At 41.7% G+C, this 22,365-nt stretch overlaps 1 protein-coding gene and 1 long non-coding RNA gene across 8 annotated transcripts in view; one reads left to right on the plus strand and one right to left on the minus strand.

Moving 5' to 3' along the window:
- The first annotated feature begins 13,155 nt into the window (after positions 1-13,155).
- The window catches only part of LOC148011624 (uncharacterized), a 191,696-nt gene continuing 182,486 nt past the window's right edge, over positions 13,156-22,365 (plus strand). For 3 of the 4 annotated variants that reach the window (XR_015689255.1, XR_015689253.1, XR_015689254.1), the window contains exons 1-2: positions 13,156-13,295; positions 13,496-13,620. This is a non-coding gene — a long non-coding RNA (uncharacterized LOC148011624). The remainder of the gene's footprint in view (positions 13,296-13,495; positions 13,621-22,365) is intronic. The other variant, XR_015689256.1, reaches the window with a different exon arrangement.
- The window catches only part of LOC148011625 (uncharacterized), a 228,271-nt gene continuing 219,197 nt past the window's right edge, over positions 13,292-22,365 (minus strand). For all 4 annotated transcript variants that reach the window (XM_087669890.1, XM_087669889.1, XM_087669888.1 and 1 more), the window contains one exon: positions 13,292-14,231. In XM_087669890.1, the coding sequence (XP_087526016.1) occupies positions 14,079-14,231 (153 nt within the window). In that variant the 3' untranslated portion in view covers positions 13,292-14,078. The remainder of the gene's footprint in view (positions 14,232-22,365) is intronic.

Here is a 22,365-nt window from a genome sequence, read left to right on the forward strand (position 1 = left end):
CTAGTGAGGTTTTCCAAGTGTCCATCTCTATTCTTACGGCGTCCTTCTATTGCCAAGGAAGATCAAGCCGTTACCCCAATCTTCGATGACTCTAGCATTGCGCATCTAGGGTCGGCCTAATAGGACATCGTAGTCCACTCCCTTCATGACTATAAAGTCGACAGAGAACTGGACACCTGCGATCTTCACTGGCCAATTCTTCAGTACCCCGAATGGCTTCACTCTCATACCGTTTGCTAGCGTGACATAAAACCTAGCAGCTTTGACAGGCGGGTTTCCCCAAGCCTGAAGCATTGCATGGCTAAGCATACTAACCCCAACTCCCGTGTTTACAATCCCCTTTCTTGTTGTGTCGCCTAGGGCTAGGACCGGTAAGACCGCGTGCATCTCAGAGCCTTCCCAAAAGGCATTGACGTGCAAGGATTTAGGCATGGAGTGCAGCGTCAAACTTGGTAATTGTGTTTCTGCATCATGGATTTGAAGGTCTGCCGTGACCTGCTCTTGTGACCCTTCGACCCACTGCTTAAGATCTTGCCATAGGGTATGATGCTACTTAAGCAGATCTCCCAAGCTAAGTGTTACAAGGGTAGTCACTAGCATGGTCAGGAAATCGTTGGATACTCGTCCTTCCCCTAACCTAGGTTGTCCAGGCCAATGGCTGCGGCGGCTGATCTGCGGCCCTGTCATGTCAAGGCTTGGTCTTAGCAGCACTGCTTGTGGCATAGTTGCTTCCGCCGACTTAGGTTGAGGTGGTGATATTGGCATGCTTACGCTGGAGAGATCATCGATCTCATCCTCTATGATGGGCTCAGCGTCTTTGAGATGCTCTTGAGCCTCCTTCACCCATTCCTTCACCTTCTCTATGGCCTCTAATTGTCGCTTCAGATGCGGGTATTCCCCTACCTTAGCGCTTCCCTTTTCGGCCGTCTTAGGGGCTAAAGTCTTTGCCTCTGCGTCGTCTGAAACCTTCTTTCCCGCAGGCAGAGTCGTAGCACTCTCAGTTTTTAGTGTGACTTTAGCTTTCGATCTCTTATTTTTCAGCCTGCGGCTTTTCTTCCCTATGGAGGTTGCGTCAAGATTGCTAGGTCCTGGCAGAGAGATGCCGGCCTGCTTCGTTTGGGCTCGGGTCATGACCCACAATGGAATAGGTGTGGCCTCCCCATCGGGGTTTTCGACACCAAATAGCCCCAATGGGACAGATGGCAAGTTGGCTAAGCTAGAGAATGGCTTCTGCTTTGGGCAATCTATGAAAAGATGGGTGATTCTGCACTCTGCGTACCTTTGGTCAGCCTTGTCTCTGTTTTGCTGCTCTCTTTCAGGGCAGCGTGATGAGACATGACTGGGGTGACCACAAGTCCAACAAGTGACTGGATCCTGTGGCTGCCCTCCTAGGCCTCTACCTCATCCTCATCCTAACGCCATCACCGGCACGGGTCGATAATCCATGAGGACCGCGTTGCCCTCATCGTCATGTGAGACGTAAGGGTATATGTAGGTCTCTTCATTGTTCGGATCCTCCACGTAGTGTACTGGAGTATTGCTCGGTGGGTGGGTCACATAAGGACCAGGCGGTCTAGGAATGCCTGTAGGATTTATGTCCATTCTAGGGACGGTTGGTTTCATATCGTTAGGCGCGGGAAGAGCCAATGGGGCTCCCCTTCCGAAGAATGGCTGTGGCCTGTTCGCTAGGTAAGGCTGGCCATAGGGTTGCGAGTATGGAAGTCTTCTTGGTAATCTACAATGCACGACATCATGGCCGAACCTACCGCAGTAAGCACAAGGTCGTGACCTAGGGTCTTGACACTCGGCCGGCAAGTGGCTTCCGCCACAGTACACGCATTGGACGTGCGGGCGCGTTGGTTGTCTCAACATGTCTTGTAACTTGGCTAATTCCATTTTGACCTCAGCCAAGCCTTGATCTGTCTCGGTGGCCTTCCCCTTATCTTGGGATGATGGGATTGATTGCTCGCTAGAGGCTAACGTTCTCTCTGAGCTTCGCGAGTTGGTCTCCTCTAGATTTAAGCTCCTGGAGCTTCGCTCTTTTAGCTGATCATCGACTCTGATGGCTTCCTCAAATACTCTAGCCACCGCATCCTGCTGCAAGCTTGAATTGCCTGCCAGAGCCTTGTACAACTCCTCGTCTCGAATTCCGCTGATGAATATAGTCGAAACTGCTCTGTCACGCCTAGAGGGATTCTCTTAAAGAGACTCCTCACATGGGTCACATAGTCGCGGATGTCCTTCCTCTCTTTCTACTTGACGTTCATCAAGCATACTAGCAGGTTATCAGAGTATTCGGGCCCAGCGAATCTCTTGACAAAGAAATCCTTGAGGTCATTGAAGTTGGCTCGCTCTGCAACATCTAGGCTCGTATACCACGTCCTACCCTTGTCGCCTAGGCAAAGCCTGAATGCTTGCGAGCGTTGAGTTTGGTCATTGAGGCCATTGGCTTCGCAGAATTGCTCAAACTGTTCAACAAAGCTGTATGGGTCGTCATGAGGTTGGTACTTACCGAGTTGCTTGGGAACAATCAATATTTTGGCTTGGCCTTTCGAGCCTTGATTCGCCCCTAATCCTGCGAGCAACAATGTCGCTAGTGCGGTGGCACTCTGCTCTACTGTTGTATTGTCAAGCAACCGTTTCATGAGAAGCTCGCTCAACATCAAGTCTCCCTCTAGTGCTCTCTCATGATCCGTTCAGTTTCGGCCAGCTAAGTTCAGCACTCGCTACACCTCGTGCAGCTCCATGCTTTGCCTCTGGCTCCTAGCCTGCTAATCCCTATTGTACTCCGCTATGCCTTGCAACGCTTTGCGGGCTAGCCTTCTCTCCTCTTCTAGATCTGCAATGATTGCGTCTGCCATCCTGCTGCGGTGCTCGTACTGGGCGTACGCGTCATAACTGCTCACCCTGCTGGATAGCATCTGGGAATACATTCAAATCGAGCTCCTTATTAGACCGATGGTCTGAGCTCTCTTCCATCATGGTCGAGTTCTCGCGCTCCACTACGCTGTCGATCAGGTTGAATGGACTTGACAGATCCCCGTCGTTGGCGCTCCCTGCTTGGTCCTATTCTACGCTTTGATGGTTTGTCTATATCTTGGGTCTTCTCCTATTGGTGGGTTCCTTGAGTGGTTTATCTGAGTGAGTTCCTTTGGTTATTGAATACAAACCTCAATTTATGGTCATTTAGTGCGCGTGTTGTTTCTCGTGCACTTGTGCCCAATCAGGCTTTCAGCTTTCTTAAGTGTACTTCAAGTGCGGAGGTTCAATGTGAGTGCAACAAGCAATTCCTCAACGTCTTACACACTCTCGCTTGTTTCGGGCCTGATAGGCTTGTAGATCCATTTTCTGGCCGTTTTGTCAGGGTTTAGGGTTTCCTCGTATGTTGCCTTGTTCGTTTTCGATCGATCAGGTTTTACGGCTCAGCGGCTCGTGTCTAAGTCCTTGCGTCTCGCAACTGTCCACTTCTAGCCGCTAAGCGGCTGCGCACTACAATTTCTATTATCACGTGTGCCAGAATCAAGTTCTGAGCGCCCAAAGGGTTTCGACAGTTTGCACTGCTGTGTATTTGCCGAGTCAGGTCAATTTTCTAAAAAATTTGACAAAAAGTTGCACTCGGACAACCTGGTCCGAATTGCAGGGTCCGAGTAGGTCACTCGGACGGGCCGAATGGCACAGGGCCGAGGGCCGAATTTTGGGGATGGACTCGAACGGTTTCGATTCGGACGGGCCGAATAGTGAATTCGAACAAGGTGACTTGGACAGGCCGAACGGTACTTGGGCCGAGGGCCGAATTTGAGACTCGGATGGGTCACTCGGACGGACCGAGGCCGGATGTGCCACGTGGCAAAAAGCTCTGACTCGGACGGCCGAATGGGTTGACTCGGACAGTTGCCTCGGACGGTCTGAGGGCCGACCAGGGTTTTGGCCGAGTGGGCCGAGGGCCGATTCTGGGACTCGACCCAGGAAAGGCCACTCGAACAGGCCGAACGCGGCACGCATGACCCGTGCGAACGCGATTTCGGCGGTCGATTCACCAAATGTAGACCGACGCCATGGCCATGCACTTCCAGATCCTATTTAGGGAAGTAGAGGAAGAGATTCGTATACCTAAACGGGCCGGTAAGTGCATCGGTGATGCGATCGAATCGATACGGGCTGGAGCTCTCTCTCTCTCTCTCTCTCTCTCTCACTGAAATGGCACAAATGAGCTCTCCCTTGGCCTCCTGGCTCTTATATGCCTTTCCAAGCGTGGCGTTGAAGCCCCCAATCACTCACTTCCCGATCTTAGGCATCAGTAGCGAGCATTTTATCCATTTTGCACGATTTTTGCCCTGTTTTGCCCTGTTTTGAAACAGTAAATCCTACCCTTTTCCGGTTCGATTTCCTAACTCTAACCTACGTTAATGCAACAAAGATCAAAGGCAAAAAACTGAAATAGATTCTCCATGCTTTCCAATCATCAAACAACCAAATATCCCAAAATACTTACTTGTTTTGAAGATCAAAAACACCCAAACTTCCTACCTATCTCAAGCTCCGTTTCGGGGATGAATCCCCTACTTCGATGCTCGATATGAGGCGCACAAGTGCTCAAGCTTGAATCCGTTGGTCCCGGCAACGGAACCAAAATGTGGGAGCCTTCGCTCAACCGCCAAGACCCACGGACCGCTTATTGTTTCAAGTGTTCCAAATGAGCTCTCATGGCTATCTCTCACCTAGCCAACGCGCCGTCGATCCTACGACTGTAGTGAGCTTACCTTGATGCTTGATCGAGTACCCTCCTCTCTCTTGCACTTCGGTAGCTCCACGATTCTCGATGCTAGCTCAAGCATCCTCAAGCCTCCTCCATCTCCAAGCTCCATCCTCCATAGCCGCGCACGCAAGAGAAGAGAAGAGAGGAGATGGTAAAGAGCTTCACCCTCTTGATCCCTCACTCCCACACACACTCAGTCCCTCACACTCTCACACTCCCTCTCTCAAGAGCATACACAAGCAAGAAGGAGAGAAGAAGAGAGGGAGAAGAAGACTCTTTTTTGCCACATACCAAAGAATGAACTTCTCATTCACTTTTTGAACTTTATATACAAAACCCTAAATCCCTTTTGGGCGGTCATCCCCTTTTTCCCTTTTTTACATTGCCGGCCATAGCCTAGGCCCTTTTTCCCATTTCCCACCACTCTAATTTCATCCTATTCCCTAATGCGTACAATTTGCACAGGAGCGAGCCTGGCACTCTTTTACAAGGATTCAGGAGCGCTTCCATATTTAATGGTGCACCTTTTACTCTTTTGTTGCCTCGGGGCGGCACTGAGACTTTCTGAGGGTCGTGCTCGAACATTTAAATTTTTCAGGGTCTGGTTATCGGTCAAGGCGCCTTTTTCTGCTTTCATCCTGCGCCTTTTTTGCTATTTTCTTTTTTCCGTTTTCCGCTCCTCTGTGCTGCGGGAAACACGGTAACAATGCTCCTCCCAATCTCAGCAGTTCACTATATGTAAATCCTTACTATCACATATGTTCAAGGGCTAATTTGAACATCCATTATCTGAAAATTTATCATGAATAGAACATGATCTTGTTCTATTCAACATGTGAATATCCAATTAAACAATAATCATCTATATGTAAACAAATTCTACAAAATAGATTTTTAAATATCATTCTTTGAATCCATGTAATAAAACCCCAATGAAACTATAGTCATAGGCCGCCCATACACATGATAATACACTAATTCCAAATTATTTGAATTTCTTTATACTAAGATTCCTATTATGTGACACTTTAGTTTGCTTTCACTACATATATTGCTTACACATCACAAAGTCTAAAAGGTTAAAACAAGGAAGATACTGTAAAAAAGAAAGGACTTTCATTCTTGTCACAGATACATTAAAAGTTAAAAGGAGGAGGATACTACAAACAATAAAGGACTTTCATTCTTGTCACACACATGTGACCCAAATGGTGATGCCAAATGGCACAAAAAGCTATATGGTCCATAGCTACAAATGATCATTTACTCTAGATAAACACAAATATGTACACAATGTCAAACTCAAACCTTTTTGAAATAATAGTAGATCCTTTGCATATCTTTCAAGAGTGACTACCAAAAATAACATGGTAACCACAATCATCTTAGTGTTAATCAAACTCTTCTTTAGATCTAGTACACGTGGTACATTCTTAAGCACACAAAAAAGCCATTAATAAGTGATAGATGTGTAGCTCCTAGATCAATAATTCTACATGTAAAGTCATTGCCAAATGAACACATTCTTCTTACTCTATATCATAAATACCAAACCATTCCCTATGTGGAGTAACATGAAATGATGCGTATGAGTCAAGGATTCAATCCTATGACAAACCATCATTAGTAACAAAAAGAAATGCCTCATCAAGAGTAGAAATATATAATACATCACCATCATCACTATTGTTGCAAATAGAGTTTGCTTCCTCAATCCTTTCCTAAGGTTTCTCTTTCCTTTTGCCATCCTCATCACTCTTTTGTTTGCCTTTGTCCTTGATTTTCCATTTAAAGCATTCATTTTTATGTAACATCTTTTATTGTAGTAGAAACATTCCACATGTTTCCATGTGCGAGACTTGCTTCTAGAGTTTTCTCTTTCACGAGAATTTACCCTTGTATTTGACCTCCCTATCATCATAAGTGCATTATAGCCCTTAGTAACTACATTATTCTTTCTTTTGATCTCATCTATAAGCAAACTATTCTCAACATTCAAACTAGCCAGACTCCTAAGCAAGTGCTAAATTGCTAATGGGTGAAAGCATGTATAGGTGGCTTGTTTTTTGTGCTTTAAATCGGATAGTTTTTGGGGTTTTAAAACTGGGTACTTTGGACTTTTGACAAATTATAAATGGTGGTCATTCAAAATACAAGTTTTTTTTTTAAAAGCTTAGATTTTAAATTTGTGTGAAAAGAAAGGCCACTATGTTCAATAACCACCTCAAGTACTAGTGCTCTAATGAGTGCATATATTCAATGAGCTCTCTCTCCCTTTCTCTTCTCTCCATGATCTCTTATGTGGTATTTCCATGTGTGTGTGTGTGTGTGTGTGATATATATATATATATATATATATATATATAGCCATTTGCTAGTCAGAATTCTCTCTCTCTCTCTCTCTCTCTCTCGCCAAAGAAACTCGTTTTTAAAGTAGGAGATATTCTTCTTTGCTTTGTTTCTTGAATGTTTTGTTCCTTGGTTGTGCATAGTATGTAGTCAACACAAGTGTGGTTACATATAAGTTTGAAGGTTTTGCATCATGCAGATATTATGGACTACATACATGCTTGTAAGAATCATCATTCAAGCTACAAAAGGATTGTTATCAAGATATTACATAGGGACCATCATTCATCATGTAGATGATCAGTGGTTTGTTCTTGAAGAGGCACATTTGCTCTATTAGATGGTCATTTTCTTGGCCTACAATGCTCACTAGTATGAGAAAACTTGCTTGGTCTATCTGAAAAGTAGGTCAAACTAAATTGAGGTACTTGATAACCAATCACCTTATTTTGCATTGGAGGCATTTTAGAAGTGGGGAATCGAATTTATTGGCCCAATTAAACATTTGTGTGCAACATGCTCGTAATAGGTATATCCTAATCTATACTAATTATTGTACTAAATGGGTGGAGGCACAAGCCCTGAGGAACATTGGGCATGAATAATAACAAAATCAAACTCTTGTAAACACAATATGTACCTAGCCAATCAACTAGTCAATTGTGGCTTCTTCATTAAATAAACTAAAACTTGATGATCCACATGAAAACAAACTTTGCTTAGCAACACATAATACATAACTATGTTCAGAGAATGAATCATCCCTAAGGCTTCTCTTTCCATTACTGGCTAATTATTTTGAGTTGTAGCCATCATCTTGCTTGTGTAATAAATAGGTGTGAAAATACCCTTTTACTTTTTCATGTAGGCAAAAAGTCCTACTCTTATATTAAGGCATGCATAAAGACATGAAAATATAATTCCGAATCAAATGGTTGCAATTTGGATTCATCGTCTTCTTTAAAATCTAACTTGCACTTTTCTTGAGTGTCTCTAAACTCCTTTTTCCAATAAATGCGACAATATGCTCCACATTTGACAAATATCTAACATGTCTACTATGTCACTTTATTTGACCCATAAAGCTACTATGTTCTTTCATATTCCTTTGACATGGAGCTCTTCTGGTAGCCTCAATCTTCCTAGAATCTATAAACATGATATCCTAAGACACAAGTTGTCCTAATAAAAAACCACTACTATGGCACATTTATAAGGATTCATAGACATTTTGAAGTTTTGACACCTATCAAAACATAGCTTGAGATATTGTATATGCATCTCTTTCTTTTCAAAGATAGTAAAATAATATGTAAAACTCTCATAAAATGGGTTAAATAAGGCTCAACTTCATAAAATGGGTCAAATAAGGCTCAAACTCTATATGTCAATTCGGAAAATGATGGAAGTGTATTCTTCAAACCAAAACACATAAATTGTATATAAGTGCAAACCTTTCTATAATGAATATAGTATTTCCCTTATCTTCAAGTATCACTCTAATGTATTTGTAACTTGAAGTGTCATCCAAAAAGCTATACATCCCATGACTCTATCACATGAAGGTAATGGGAAAGTATATGTAACAATGAATGCATTAAAATATTTTCTATAGTTGACATTCCTATTCTTATTTGGAAATTGACAACCTAATCCTCGTGATCATAAACATCCTCAATTAGGACACGATTAGAACAATCACAAGCAGACATGGTTCTAAACTTTAGATATTTGAGAACACTTCTAGGAAATATTGAAATTCTAAATCTCTAATTTACCTTCTCCCTCCACTTCCACCAAAATCTCTAATTTAGCTTCTCCCCCTATTTCCACCAAAATTACATTAGTTTGTAGATACTTTTATCCTTGAACCATAGGTACCCTCAGATCTTGTTTTATAAAGCATATCAAACCATTGGAATTCCTCTTTCTTCTTATGTTTTTTACACAGATCTCATTATTTGGGCTAGCTTTATGGCCCTCTTTATCACAATAAACACATCTTAGTTGCTTATTAGACCATATTGCATTTTGTTGCTACCAATCATATATTTGATAATGTCCTATAGACTATTTATTCGATCCTCTTGTTGTTGACAGAATAATTGTGACTTATTCATCATTGGATCTTATTACTACTTCCGTTGAACAACTTGAGGAGGATTTTACCAACAAGTTGAGGACAATTTCCCATGGCTTTCACGAATATAGAATATCTTATCTTTGGATGCAAGCAATATCAACCCTAAATACTTCAATTTCTTTGGAAGCTAATTATCCACCAATAGATCGTCCTTCTTAGCTTTGATCTTTTTGCTCCTCTTCTTCTTCTTCTTCTTCTTCTTCTTAGGATAACTATTCTTAATCTTGGAATTGGTCTCTTCATTAGAATCCTCAAAGTTAGGATAAGAATCTAGTTCCTCATTCCCACTATTGGGTCCACATTATCAAAGTCTCAATTATCTCTATAAATTTTCTTATTTTTCTTCCTTGAGCTGCGAATTCCAAGCATTTTCTCAGCCTTGAAGCTACAATCATTATACTAACAAATCTTGGTCCAACATCCATATTTGCAATTGCATATTTGATTTTCAAGGTTCCAACATTTCAAAAAATAGGCTACCTTCATGTCATCCATATTTGCAACTACGTATTTGATTTTAGGCTTCAAGCATGTCAAAAAATAGGATGCCTTCATCTCATCAAAATGTTGATCTGCTCCTTCCAATCTCCCTAATTGACTACCACATCCCTTTGTCCTATACATTAGAATTTTTTTGATATCATCAATTGTCTTCTCTTTTTTAACCTTCCCAAGAAAGTAAATTTTATCATCAAAAGTATAATGTTGAAATCCATATTAACTAAAAAAAGGCATGGTTCCTCCCTTCAATATTGCTACAAATTGTTGAATTTACAAAGAATCCCTATATGGGTTCACAAGTCTGCTAGCCTACCATCTTGTTTAGAGCTATGCCACGTGGGAATCAATGTCCTCTTTGGATTTTCCTTGGGATTTTGAGGTGGTGGTGCTAGAGTTGCTTGTATGAAGTTGGTACTTTCCTTGAGATATAAAGTGTTTCAACTAATTGCTTTATTGAGAAATATAATGACTCACCAACTAATCAAGAAAACCAATAGCTTTTGGCAAGGGTTGATTTGCCTTGACTTCATGAAAGACATCTTCTAGATCCTGTGAAATATCAACACTAGAACTCACTTTTGCTTGTGCATGAGCCCTACTTCTAGTAAAAAATCCTCTATCTCCCCTTATAGAAGCATGTCAGCCATTCAATTGATGTAGAATACACCCTTTCAAATTCTAAATATGGTATCTAGGATTTAGTATCAATATATTTGAAGTGGTAGCATTAATAAGATATTTTGAATGCAAAACTTTGAGAATTAGACATTGAACCATAACTACTAAGCAATCAAAAACCAGAATTGAACATTGGGTAGAAAATGCAAAAATTGAAATATTATTTCATTCTTTATCTAATCAACCAAAAGACATATTTGTGACATCAACAAGAAATTTTGAATATGACCATCTTGCATTAACTTCTAGACAACATTATGCAACCTAAACATTGACTAGTCACACGTCATCAACCAATTGTTCAGATCTAAGTAACTCCATGACTAATCACATAATAAATCCAAGGTTCTAACACACTAACATTTTACAAAGAATTTTTCATAGAGTCCTCTTGATGCAATTCAAAATACAAGTGTAGGTTCTCTATAGCAACCAACCCCTTTATATGACCCAATATGACAAATCTTAAATAAGTTCAACTTAAAGGAATAGCAACAAAATGGTCACGAGAATACAATCTTGTACTAAACTAATTAATACTACGATGTCTTCTTCTATAAGAATTACACACCTCAACTGTAGTTATCAATTCTAAACATACAAGACATGCAATCATGTGTAGATGACACTAAAGTACATGATTATTCCAATTCATCTTGTTATAACCATTTTAACATGAACATGTAGTAACCAGTACTACTTATACAAGTGATAGAAACGTTACATGGTGAAGCAACATGAGAATACATTGCAAAAGACTTGTTGCTCTTTACTCCCATTTATTGGTTGTGTTTAAGCATTGTGATATTTTACATGTGGACACCTTTTGCTTTGCAATAAGCCATGTAACAATTACAATAACTAACCCTCCCAAGCATTTCCTCACTAAACATCAAAAGTCTTTCTAAAACTTTTGCTACAAGCCACATACTACCAAAGTTCAATCTCTTTGCTCTAGAGTTTCTCAACCAGTTTCATCTATGTTCAAAGTGATCGAATTTCATTCTTTCCTAAACGAATATGTCACAATAATTGGTTTCAAAGTCTAATGATCAATTTTCATTCTCTCCTTACTAGATATGCTACAATAATGAGTATGCATGGCTTTGGTAACTTAAGGAATGTTTATGTATCCTTTTTAGCACTTAAGCACTCGCTAATACTTCTTCCATTAAAAAACACTTTAAAAAATGGAGCCAAGTACAATGCACACAAATTGATGAACCAACTATTGATTTCAAATCCCTTGACAAACTTGCAAATGCTTAAAATGTTTGCAAATTACACGCATAAACACTTTTTGCCTAGTTTGATTACTCCATCACACATCCTCAAAGACTTTTATTAGGTTTACTACACATGATGAACCCATAACATGCATAAACTCTTTTTGCCTAGTTTGGTCACTCCATCACACACGTCAATGATATTTATTAGGTTTACTACACATGATCACTCCATAACAACTTATTGAGAATGTCATTGTATTTCCTACAACCTATTGCCAAGGTGTACATGCCTACCATTATCTCCCAATGTCAAGTTTGATTTTTAAAAGCATTAGAACACTCCAATTCATGAGGGTAAACAATTTGCGCATTACAAAATGACTATACCTAAACACTGGTAATCATTGACCATTTAGGTATCCAACTTGCTAAGTATAAGCAACTAGGATCCCTTGAACTTCACTTCCAAGTTAAGCCGCATTTGAGATAATTAGACATTGATTACTTTATTGCTATCTTTATAACTTATTTAATGTACAAACACCTCACTTGCAAGCTAAACAATTAGTGGCACAAATAAGCTCACTTCCTTGATCAAGTACTCCTTGGTTATTTCCTTCATCCCCTAAGTGGCACATATGAGCTCACTTCCTTGATCAAGTAGTCCTTGGTTATTTCCTTCATCCCCTGTTAGATTCAATAAGCATTGTCCAAGTATTCAACATGCTTTAGTGGGAGGAAGGGGGTTTCATTAGAAGTAGAATCTATATTGCCAACTCTTTGTTTAACTTGATAGCATTCCACCCCAATAAATTCAATGAGCATTGCCACCATAAACTACTTTTGCATCCCTCCATAGCATGGCCTTTCTATTTTAAAATCTATTACATGTGATGTCTAGTGGAGAGAACATGTCCTTACTAGCATAAAAGATGATCTCCATCACATTTGTTTAGTACGTGTGACATCTAGTGGAGAGAGAACACGCCTTTACTAGCATAAAAGACATCTCTTTCTCAGTAAGGTATAAGTGCTAGTGTGGGCTTTTGCCAATGTATCATGAATTGATGATGACAAGACAACAAGTTGGCTTTTGATTCGCCTTGCATCCTTCAAATGGGCTCTAACTCCACTTCTCGTTTGGTTTCTTGCAAGCAAAAACATATCCGGTAACCGATGCAGAAACCTTTTAACTCAAAGTTTGGAGGGATTTTTGAGTCAAAGTAGACATTTATAACTAGAAGTTTCATTTATAGCTAAGAAATTTCACAAAGCTCAAAAGTTCTGAAACTCCGTTGAATTTAGAAGGTTATTTTTGAAACCTTTGCAATTCATTTGAACACCGGTGCCAAATGCAAGCCGGCATCTGTATGGCGACACCCGCTGAGACGATGTACGGTCTGATAAATGTACGAATCACGTCCGAGGAGACCATGAATGGCAGGACTACTTCGAACTTGCTGATGAGCTAGCTAGTCGAGGCACTCATAAATCGTCAGTTGAAAGTTCTATGCTGGAAATAGCCTTTGTAAAGCCACTGCGCACGTTACAGAGAAGCCGTAACGAGCAATCCACTCGACTCATTACCAGTCATGGTTATTGGGCTCAGGCTTTGGCAGCACTACATCAAAGCAGACTTGTAAGTCTTCCTTAAGCAAATAAAGAATGAAATTTACATGCCCCGACCACCTGGAAGGCTGCCCAGCCCACTGAATAGCATTCCACACTAGCAGAATCTTAGCTCTCATTCAACATGATTTGAATGGAGAACTTAACTTTTCTTCTCAACTATGCTTTTTGGAAAGAATCCACAACCATTGAAATGCGTGATGATGACAGATAGCATGCGCTTGTTGGTGCTGCATGGTATTTGGAACCCTTGGCGAGGCGTGGCTGTGAGATTGAGGAGGATGTTGATCGTGCACGAGTTCATAGTAGAAAATGGTTAGTGCTCATTGATAGAGGCGAGTTTCTTTGACCTGAAAGACCAGCTCCTATGCCTTTTGTGATACAATAGCGAAATCCTGGAGGCAAAAGGTTGCCAAAGGGCATCATGAAAATCAAACTTTATGTGAATCACCCAGTGAGCACTTCATATGCAGATCTCTGAGTAGATTGCTAATTTGCAAAAGTTGAGAGTGGCAGTGGTCCAGAAATTTACACTTATAAATGCACGAGGGGGATAGTTTATTGCCCTCCTTCTCCTGGGAAAACTAGGCACAGCTCACCTTGCTTAAGAAGCCAGTATACCAACTCATGTGTATAGATACCTTGACTTACTGAGTTCATGCCACCTTCACTTCGGTTCTGTGCCCATTTTTCTCATTTTCATCCTGAGAAATGGTAGCTAAGAAAAGTTCCCACATCTGCTTCTTTTTCTCCTCGGAAAGAACAGCAATGACAAGAAGTGGCTAGTGTAATCTCATACACTTACCCCTGGAAGTTCCTTTTCTGATTGCTCAAGTATGCTTTCAAGCTTAGCCTGTGAAATTAGCATCCTGCTTGTGTCAGTTTTTCCTGCACCATTGACCAACCCTATGCATCTCTGCTGCAGTTGTAATCTATCATCATCAACCTGACAAAATTTTCAGCACAGGATTAGACGATATCATACAGGTTGCTGCACAATATGTAAAATTTACAGATGGTAATCCTTCAAAGTCCTGAGTAGGTAGGGTTTAACCCTTGGATCAGTACAGTACTCTATTTGGTGTGCAATGTCCTTCCTTCCATCATTACTATTACTCTCTTAGTTCACATGGTGTTTTCTTTTACATAAAGAACTTACACAAATCTATGAAATAAGGCTTCTTGATAGTGTAAAAAGGCTAATTGAGTGGCATTTAAGGAGTCTCTATTGATTTTTTTCAAGAGAACGAAATGAGAATCTTTTCATACTCCCAATGTATTTGTCATTCCGATGCTACCATATGCTATAAAGATATTAAGTTAATAATTGTTGCTTTGAAGATCATCTCATATGTCAGAAGAGTTGATAGCACAATTTTGATAGTCCATCAAGGGATATACCTAGGTGTTGGGACTCCCACAGAATACATGAACTTTGTGGCCTAGGATCACTTGAGTCTACCCTTGTAGGGGAAGCTCCACCTCATTCCCATGAGGACTGACTTGCAAAAAAGGTTTCTAATGGACTCTAAGGTCTCCTAGCAAAGGTTCCTGATAGCAATTATGGGTAGTTGCTTTTACAAGACTCGTGTCATGGTTCAAAGAGAGTGAGAAATGAGGTGAAGCTAGATGCGTTAGACATTCAACCCATATGGTAAGCCTTACTCCGGTCCCCTAAAACGACGCTAAGTTGGAATCTAAGAGAATGCTCTAGAATGGTCAATGTTCAATTCTTCCTCGAAGTTTCTAATCTAATGCTTTTTGTACGAAACCTCTCTAACTGAGACCACCCTAACCCGTTAGGGATTTGTCCTTTTGCTTTCTATTCGAGATGAGATTTGCGTAGTTTTCTAATTACCTATCACATTTGTTTAACATATGCAAATAACTTCCTTAACTAATCCATTAAAACAAGGTTCACTCACGTAACATTAATGCAAACACAAAAACAAAGGAAAACAAATCATTTTTGAAAATTATAACTTTTATTTCAAAATTTGTACAATACATAGAACTATGCTTAAAGGCAAAACCACCAATCCATCCTCAGCTAGCATCAAGGCTTTCCATGAGACTTATGTTGGGCTTGTGGGGGTTAGAAAAGTCCTAGCGTGCCTAAGGAATTATAACTAGAGTCCCCTTTAAGCTCCTTAGTGCTTTTTACCCAACTACTTATCCCTATGGAGAGACCTCTCGTGTTCGGTGCCAGCCCTTTGATATAACACAACTTAGAATACACAATGATTCAACAAGTCCTTTCTAATGCATTAAGCAATTTGTTATAACACAACTTATGCATAGCAATCTATTCTAGGTGCCATTCCCTTTAGCCTGAGGTCCCACTTGATTCATCTAAGTTGTCATAGACTAGATATAGGCTTCAACCTATCTCCTTGAAAGGAAAGTTTAATCTTTGGATCATTATGGCATCTTAACTTTAACTTACTCCCTTCATTGGGACTTCAAGCGTTACCAAATTCAAATTGGTACCTTTTTAAGGTATTAGGTTCCTTCCAATCTTAACCTCTTTATTTTTGGAGTTTCATATCTTCAAATTGGTAAGGAATTTGACCGAGCTTATGGAAGGACAAAATGTTCCTCTTGATGTTCTCTTCAAACTCTACAAGATGGCATGATGGGTGCCCTATTCATCTACAAGGAATCCCTAGTAAATTAGATTTTCAGCTTATCACCATTAAGAAGTAAGGAGTATAAGAAGCATTTTCAAATTTTTGTTTTACACTTGAATAAAGAGGTTGAGGATCAGTCCAAGCATTCAATTGATTATCCAATGTTAAAAGCTCTACTTGAGGAGTACAGAGACTTGTTCGAGGTTTCTATGTCATTACCTCCCAAAAGAGCAAACTTGGAGCCACATCCTAGCTCGTCAATAAGCCATGCTACAAATTGTCTAAGTGTGAGCATAAAGAAGTGGCCAAGAAAATCAAGGATCTTCTTCCACTCCATGTGAGAGGTGAGAGAATGTATAGAGATCGAAGCTCAAGCTCACTTGAGAGTATAATTGACAGCGAAGAGAGTGTGTGAGTGTGATAGCTTGATACCCAATGCCATAAATTGAAGAGAGTAAGATGTAAGTACAAAGTACAACCCTTAAACCTTAGGGTTGCTAGAGTGTGTTCACACTCGAAATGTGTAAAACACGAGAAGTGACCAAACTATGTAACACATGCACATAAAATAAAAGAATAAATTTGGGGGAAAAAACCTCTCGTAAGGAGAGTAAAAAGTACCCTAGCGTCCTACCCAGGATCATCGACACTCCTCTATGAGCGTAGGCGTGAGTCGAACCCAACAAACCCCCTTGGAGTGAAGAGTAATCAATATACAAGGGTTATCCACAAAAGGAGATCAAATTTAAAGCATCGCGGAATGCTTTAAATTTGTCTCGAGGAAGAGCTTTGGTGAAGATGTCTGCTATATTACTGATGGTAGGACAGTAAGCAAGGCTGATATCTCTTGCATGTAGCCTCTCTCTAACAAACTGATAGTGGATCTCTATGTGTTTCGTGTGTGTATGAAACAATGGGTTCCGTGCCATTGCATGGCACTCTGACTGTCAGTGAAAAAAGAAGTAGCCTTTGTGACGTATACATCTAAATCAGCCAATAAATATCTAGCCATACGCATTCAACCGTGGTAGTGAAAGTTGTCTTGTATTTAGCTTTACATGATGATGTGGCAACAATGGATTGTTTCTTGCTAAGCCAAGAGATGCAAGATGAGCCAAGCAAGAAACAATTACCATTAGTAGAGTGTGCGAGCTCATGCTCGACTGTCAAGACTCACAGACCACTTATTGTTTTAAGTGTTTCAAGCCAAGTGCAATGGCTATCTCTCACATAGTCGTGTGCACTCTCCTGCCTATGAGTGTAATGAGTTTACCTTCATGCTCAATCGAGTTGCCTCCACCCACGAGCTCTTCGGAAGCTCCATAATCCAAGGTGTAAGCTTAAGCAAGTTCGATCCTCAAGCTCCAAGCTTCATGCTCCATTATTGCGTGCGAGACAAGAAAAGAGAAGAGAAGAGAAGAAGAAGAGAGGGGAAGATTAAGAGCTTCTCCACTACGATCCCTCACCCTCACACACTCACTCCCTCACACTCCCTCTTTCAAACACAATTACAAGCAAGAAGAAGAGGATAAAGAATAAGAAAGCTAGTTTTGGCCACATACAAGAATGAGCTTCTTCATTCACTTTTTACCTTTTATACATGCCCTATCTCCTTCTTGGGTACCCATCCCTTTTTTACATAACCGGTCATTTTAGCTTAGGTTCTCTTTTCCCATTCTCTTTCTATTTGCATTGTTTCTTCATCCATGCCCATTTATATTTACAAATTGTATAGGAGGGAGCTTGGCGCTCTTTTACAAAAAATTAGGGTACGCTTTTATATTTAAGATGCGACTTTCTCTTTTTGCACTCGCCTTGGACTTTGAAAGTTGCTCTTGCACTTTTGGCTTTTTCCTTTTATTTTTCTGTTGAGCCACCTTTTTCGGCCTTGCTCTGTATCTTTTATTTTTATTTTTATTTTTATTTTATTTTATTTTTGCTTCCTTTGCATTGGAGTTAACATTTACCCCCTCCTAGCCGAGTGTCAGTCCCATGGCTCTTGTTGGTGAGGGCTTAGGTGGTTGAAGCCCTATGGGTCAATGATGGGGCTTTGGGGAGATTGTCCGTGGAGAAAGAAGCATAACAAAATGGGTGTGAGGTGATGGAGGCCGAGAAGAGATCGATTGGGTGATGGGGGGGCTCCAAGGTCAGTGGCTGGTCGTGGGTTATCGAATGTACCTGAAATGGAAAAGGATGTGCACTACCTGGGGGTGTGCCTACCTCGCCATGCAGTGCACGATGTTTGTGCCAGTGGAACTGGGAGGCAAGCCTGTGGTGTTGTTCCACACTTGAGGACCCAGATCGTGCAAGGGGAGGTGCTGTGGGTGTGACTTAGGAAGATAGGTCTAACCGCAGGTGAGTGTAAACTCCCTAGGCGTATCTTGCCCTTGATGTGCCCTAAGTGTGAAGTGGAGGAGAGGGGCTAGGGATTGTCCTGAGGTGCAGTGTTTGTGGTACTTTGATGGTACATGAGAATTCCATTTCTTCATTTTTTTTGTGCTTCATCTTTGTCTTTTCTTTGCTTTCTTTCTTTCTCTCTTCTTTTCTCCCTTTTTTTTTTGATATTTAATACATTAGGAGAAAGCATGCTAGATGCTATCCCGATGCTCTTTAGGAGCTACATTGCGAGGAGGCCTAAGAGACTTGGCAAGGAAGGGTCTGCTCTACAAGTAGCCTTTTATGTTGATACGTACGTTTATGGGTGTCGTTGACAAGAAGGGGTGGTTGCACTTGGTGAAGTGGCTGTCATTCATATCTTCAAGGATTGCCATACAAAAGAAAGGTAGAAGCATGGCACTCATCATGAGGCGGGTCATCGTGCAACTATCATTTCTTGCATTCAGATAAAAAAAGAGTGGCGGCAACCGGGCCTCTATCACTGTGGGCTTTTGCTTGAGCAAAATCCTGAGTACCCTGAGGTAATTACAGGTAGCGATGAATCCAGGGTTGAGATATGATGAAAATTTGTTGAGCAAGTGTGTGGTGGATGGGCGGATGTCCGGCTCAGTGAAGATTAAGCAATCCTCTCGACTCCATGCATTCACATTATAGATCTTGGGAAAATCATACCTGCCATACACATCCGGGTTATAGTCTACCCCTATTCTCCGCGGATATGGCATGTAGGTAGGATTGTTGCACTCCTCCAGTATAGTGCTACAGAAAGCCATCCAAGCATCAAGTTTGGAGTCCCAGACATGTCGTCACCATTTCGGTCGGGCTTTGTATTCGTTGATGGTCTTTGGGATCCCCCAAACCTTGTCTTGCCAATAGTCTACATGCTCTCTCTACCACCTTGTAGGGTATCTTTCTCTTTCCTTTGTCCATCGGTCTCCTAATCGTTAGGTGAGCCTGATCACGTGCTCCACCACTCTTAGAGATAGGACCCTATCTAAGGAGCGAGGATAGTTGAAGGAGAACTCGAAAGGTTCGTAAGTCTCTGTCCCCTTTTGCTGTAGTTCCCTTCTTTTTACCTAGAATTCTTAGCATAATTTTTCCCTTTCCTCCCTGCCTCGATGGGACAGATCCCTCCTCACCTCGCTTATTGACGGTTTTGTTGCTTGAACCCTCCTATTGTCGCTAGGCTTGAAGATGAGCTTTTTACTTCTTTGCAATTGGCTTTGCTTCTTCCTTAATGGGCGAATGTGCTGGTGACCCATGGGCTAGTGAGTGCTCGGGTGTTTTTTCCACCACTTCTTTCCTCTCTTCATCTCCCACCGCCTCTTGGATTATGGTGGTTAGCACACCCTTGAACACTATGTTGGCCACTTTGGCCGCTGGTTTCTTTCTTGCTATCACCATTGTGGAAGCTAGAGATTCCCCACCCGTTGCTCTAAGACCCGTAGTTAGCGCTTTTGTTGAAGGCTCGATGGTCTTACGCACGTAGCTATTCTAGTTGACTTCATCCAAGGACCTAGCTGCAAGGCTTTCGAGCAGCGGTACTCCGATCCTGCTCATCAAAGCATTGTGTCTCTGGTTGGAGAATAATGCGTGGACTATTTTTGCTTGTAGTCTGATGTTAGGCTTGGGGATGTCAGCTAAACTGATCCCATCGTTGGTGTACACCTGGCCTTTGTCCATCTCCAACATGCCGTAGATGTATCTTTTTGGCTGCCTCTCAGGCTTGTTAACAAGCCACAAAGCCCTTTCCACTAGTTTGGGACTAATTTCTACTCTTTGGGTCTCCTCTCCTTGCCTCATCGTCATTGTGCCATGGTTCTTGTTGGTGTCGAAGGAGTGCAGGAACTTTGTGTACTTGCTGTAGTCGATGGCTTGGCCAACCTTCTCTAGATACTTGCTGAGGTTGCACTAGTCAATGATTTGTTTCACAGCCTACTCTTCTATCACTGTGTCTTCTAGGTTTTGAATGCTTCTGTACTTGAGCTGGTTGAAGGCTCTCGTTTCGACAGCCATGTCTACTCCTCTTCTGAGAATGGAAGCTTTCTACCTTTGTCGTGGTGCCCTGCCATCTTGGGTCCTTGTCATGATGTGATAATTCACTACTAGTTGACTTTTTGCAAAAAGATAAGAGGATCACAAATGTATGTTATGGAATGGTAAAATGTTGAAGTATAGAATGAAAATTTTTGCTTCAAGCAATCACACATTCCAATGAGAATTTCATGAAAATTTTCCTCAAATACGAGTTTACTTTAACCATCCTTTTTTGCTTTTAAAATCCGGTTTGAGTTTCAAGTCATGTTTTCTTGTCCACGTTACCTCCTCTCCTCGGGAATGATGAAGATTCTTCCTAGGATTGGAGGATAAAGGGTTAAGGGCATGAAAAGTGCCGACAAGCCAGGCTTTATTTCTTCATGAGCCAATCATAGAACTATGGGTTATACTCTAAGTGGGCGTGATGGTCCATGTCATATAGTCTAATGCCTACACGTGTAATGTAGGTCAGGATATCAGTTAAGAAGTCACCAGAGTTCATCCTGCTAGCAATGTGCGGTTCTTTCCCGGTCAGGATTCGGTCCAAATAGGGGTGGGTCATATAATGATCTTCTAATGGTCGATTGCGAGTGATGGCCAAGACCTTGAACGAGGTAGGGGCTACATAAGTTGGGTCATACTCAGAGGTATTGATTGCTGCGTCCATGCTTGGCGTTGGTCATAATTTGGCAGCCCTCTTGTTTCCATTGGAAACGGAGAGCATATCATTTTCGCAAGAAAGAAGAGTTAAGAGTCGGCTAGCTTTTTCAGCTCTTCTAGGTCCTGATTTATTGCAGAGACTTTGCTTTTGCTATAGGAGGTGATCAGCCGCTGTTTAAGACCTTGCTCTCGAGAAACTTTGTTGGCGATCAATTCCTCGGCTACCATGGGAATCTTGACAAACATGAATTCATATTCTTCCTAGGTGCATGGAAAGGAGCGTACATCCGTTGCTAATGGCTCATCTAGGAGGCCTAAATCCAACCGTTCATAGCTTTTAGCAAACATGGTGAAGGTGGCATCCAAGCATGTGATGTAGGTGATCAGGTCGTCCCTCGTATTCGTGGCTAGGTCCGATGCTGGAGTAAGGATAGATCTTTGCTCATAGGAGGGTCTAAGGCCTGTGTTAGGTTGGGGTCTGACTGGACTGGACAACTTAGCAATTGATGCTTGGTTCATGGATTGGTCAATAGGTTGTCTATTGGGATACTTGTGTGATGGGTTGGTCTTGTGGCTCAATTGGTTCATTGCTTTCTGCTTGTGGAACAGCTGGGACACAAGAGGCGCCAGGTTGAGTTGGTTTCAGTGTAGAGGGCTGCAATTTTGGTTGATAAACCTGCTACAGTCCTATGGGTTTGGTACCTTTTGGGTTAGGTGGTTTCTTAGTCCTAGCTGGCTTATGTCTTGTGGAGATGGGCTAGAAGGCAATATCCGAGGGACACGCGTGCACTTGTGGCCTTGGGCAACCAAATCCATTTGTTGCCTTCGTAGTAGCCTTGAGCATGCAATAGCGCTTTGGGGACCCATCGCAGCTTGCGTTTTTTGTTTGCTTTTGTAATGTCAGCTTTGTCTTCTAGACTTAGGGCGTGAGGTTCTGGGATTATGAGTTTGTGCGGGTTGGCTTCTAGATGGTGGCAATTGTCGTTTGGGTACCCATTTGAGTTGCTGCTCAGTGGTCTTGGGTGTGTTTACTGGGGGTTGTGGTCGGTTTGCTTTGGTGGGGTGGGACAAGTCACAACCCCCTCCTTAGGCTTGGCACTAGGTTCTTCTAAGTTCTACTGGTGGCATTGCGGGCTTAGGTGGAGCCGGGCTGCCCTTGTTGAAAGCCTTCACTATTCAAACATTGCCAATGGCAAGGTGAATATGTTGAATTATAATCGATGTTGTAGTGTTCTTGTTTCTTGAATGCACGTCCTAGTAGCGTTTCCTTACCAGTAGCCTTAGCGTTAGACAATACATAGGAGATCATTGAAGGCTTTCAGTCTTGACAGAGATCACTAATTTGCACTCTCCCAA

This window comes from Lygodium microphyllum, chromosome 28 (genome assembly GCF_053477565.2).
Source record: "Lygodium microphyllum isolate KBCC chromosome 28, Lygodium_microphyllum_v1.1.10, whole genome shotgun sequence".
Taxonomy (NCBI): domain Eukaryota; kingdom Viridiplantae; phylum Streptophyta; class Polypodiopsida; order Schizaeales; family Lygodiaceae; genus Lygodium; species Lygodium microphyllum.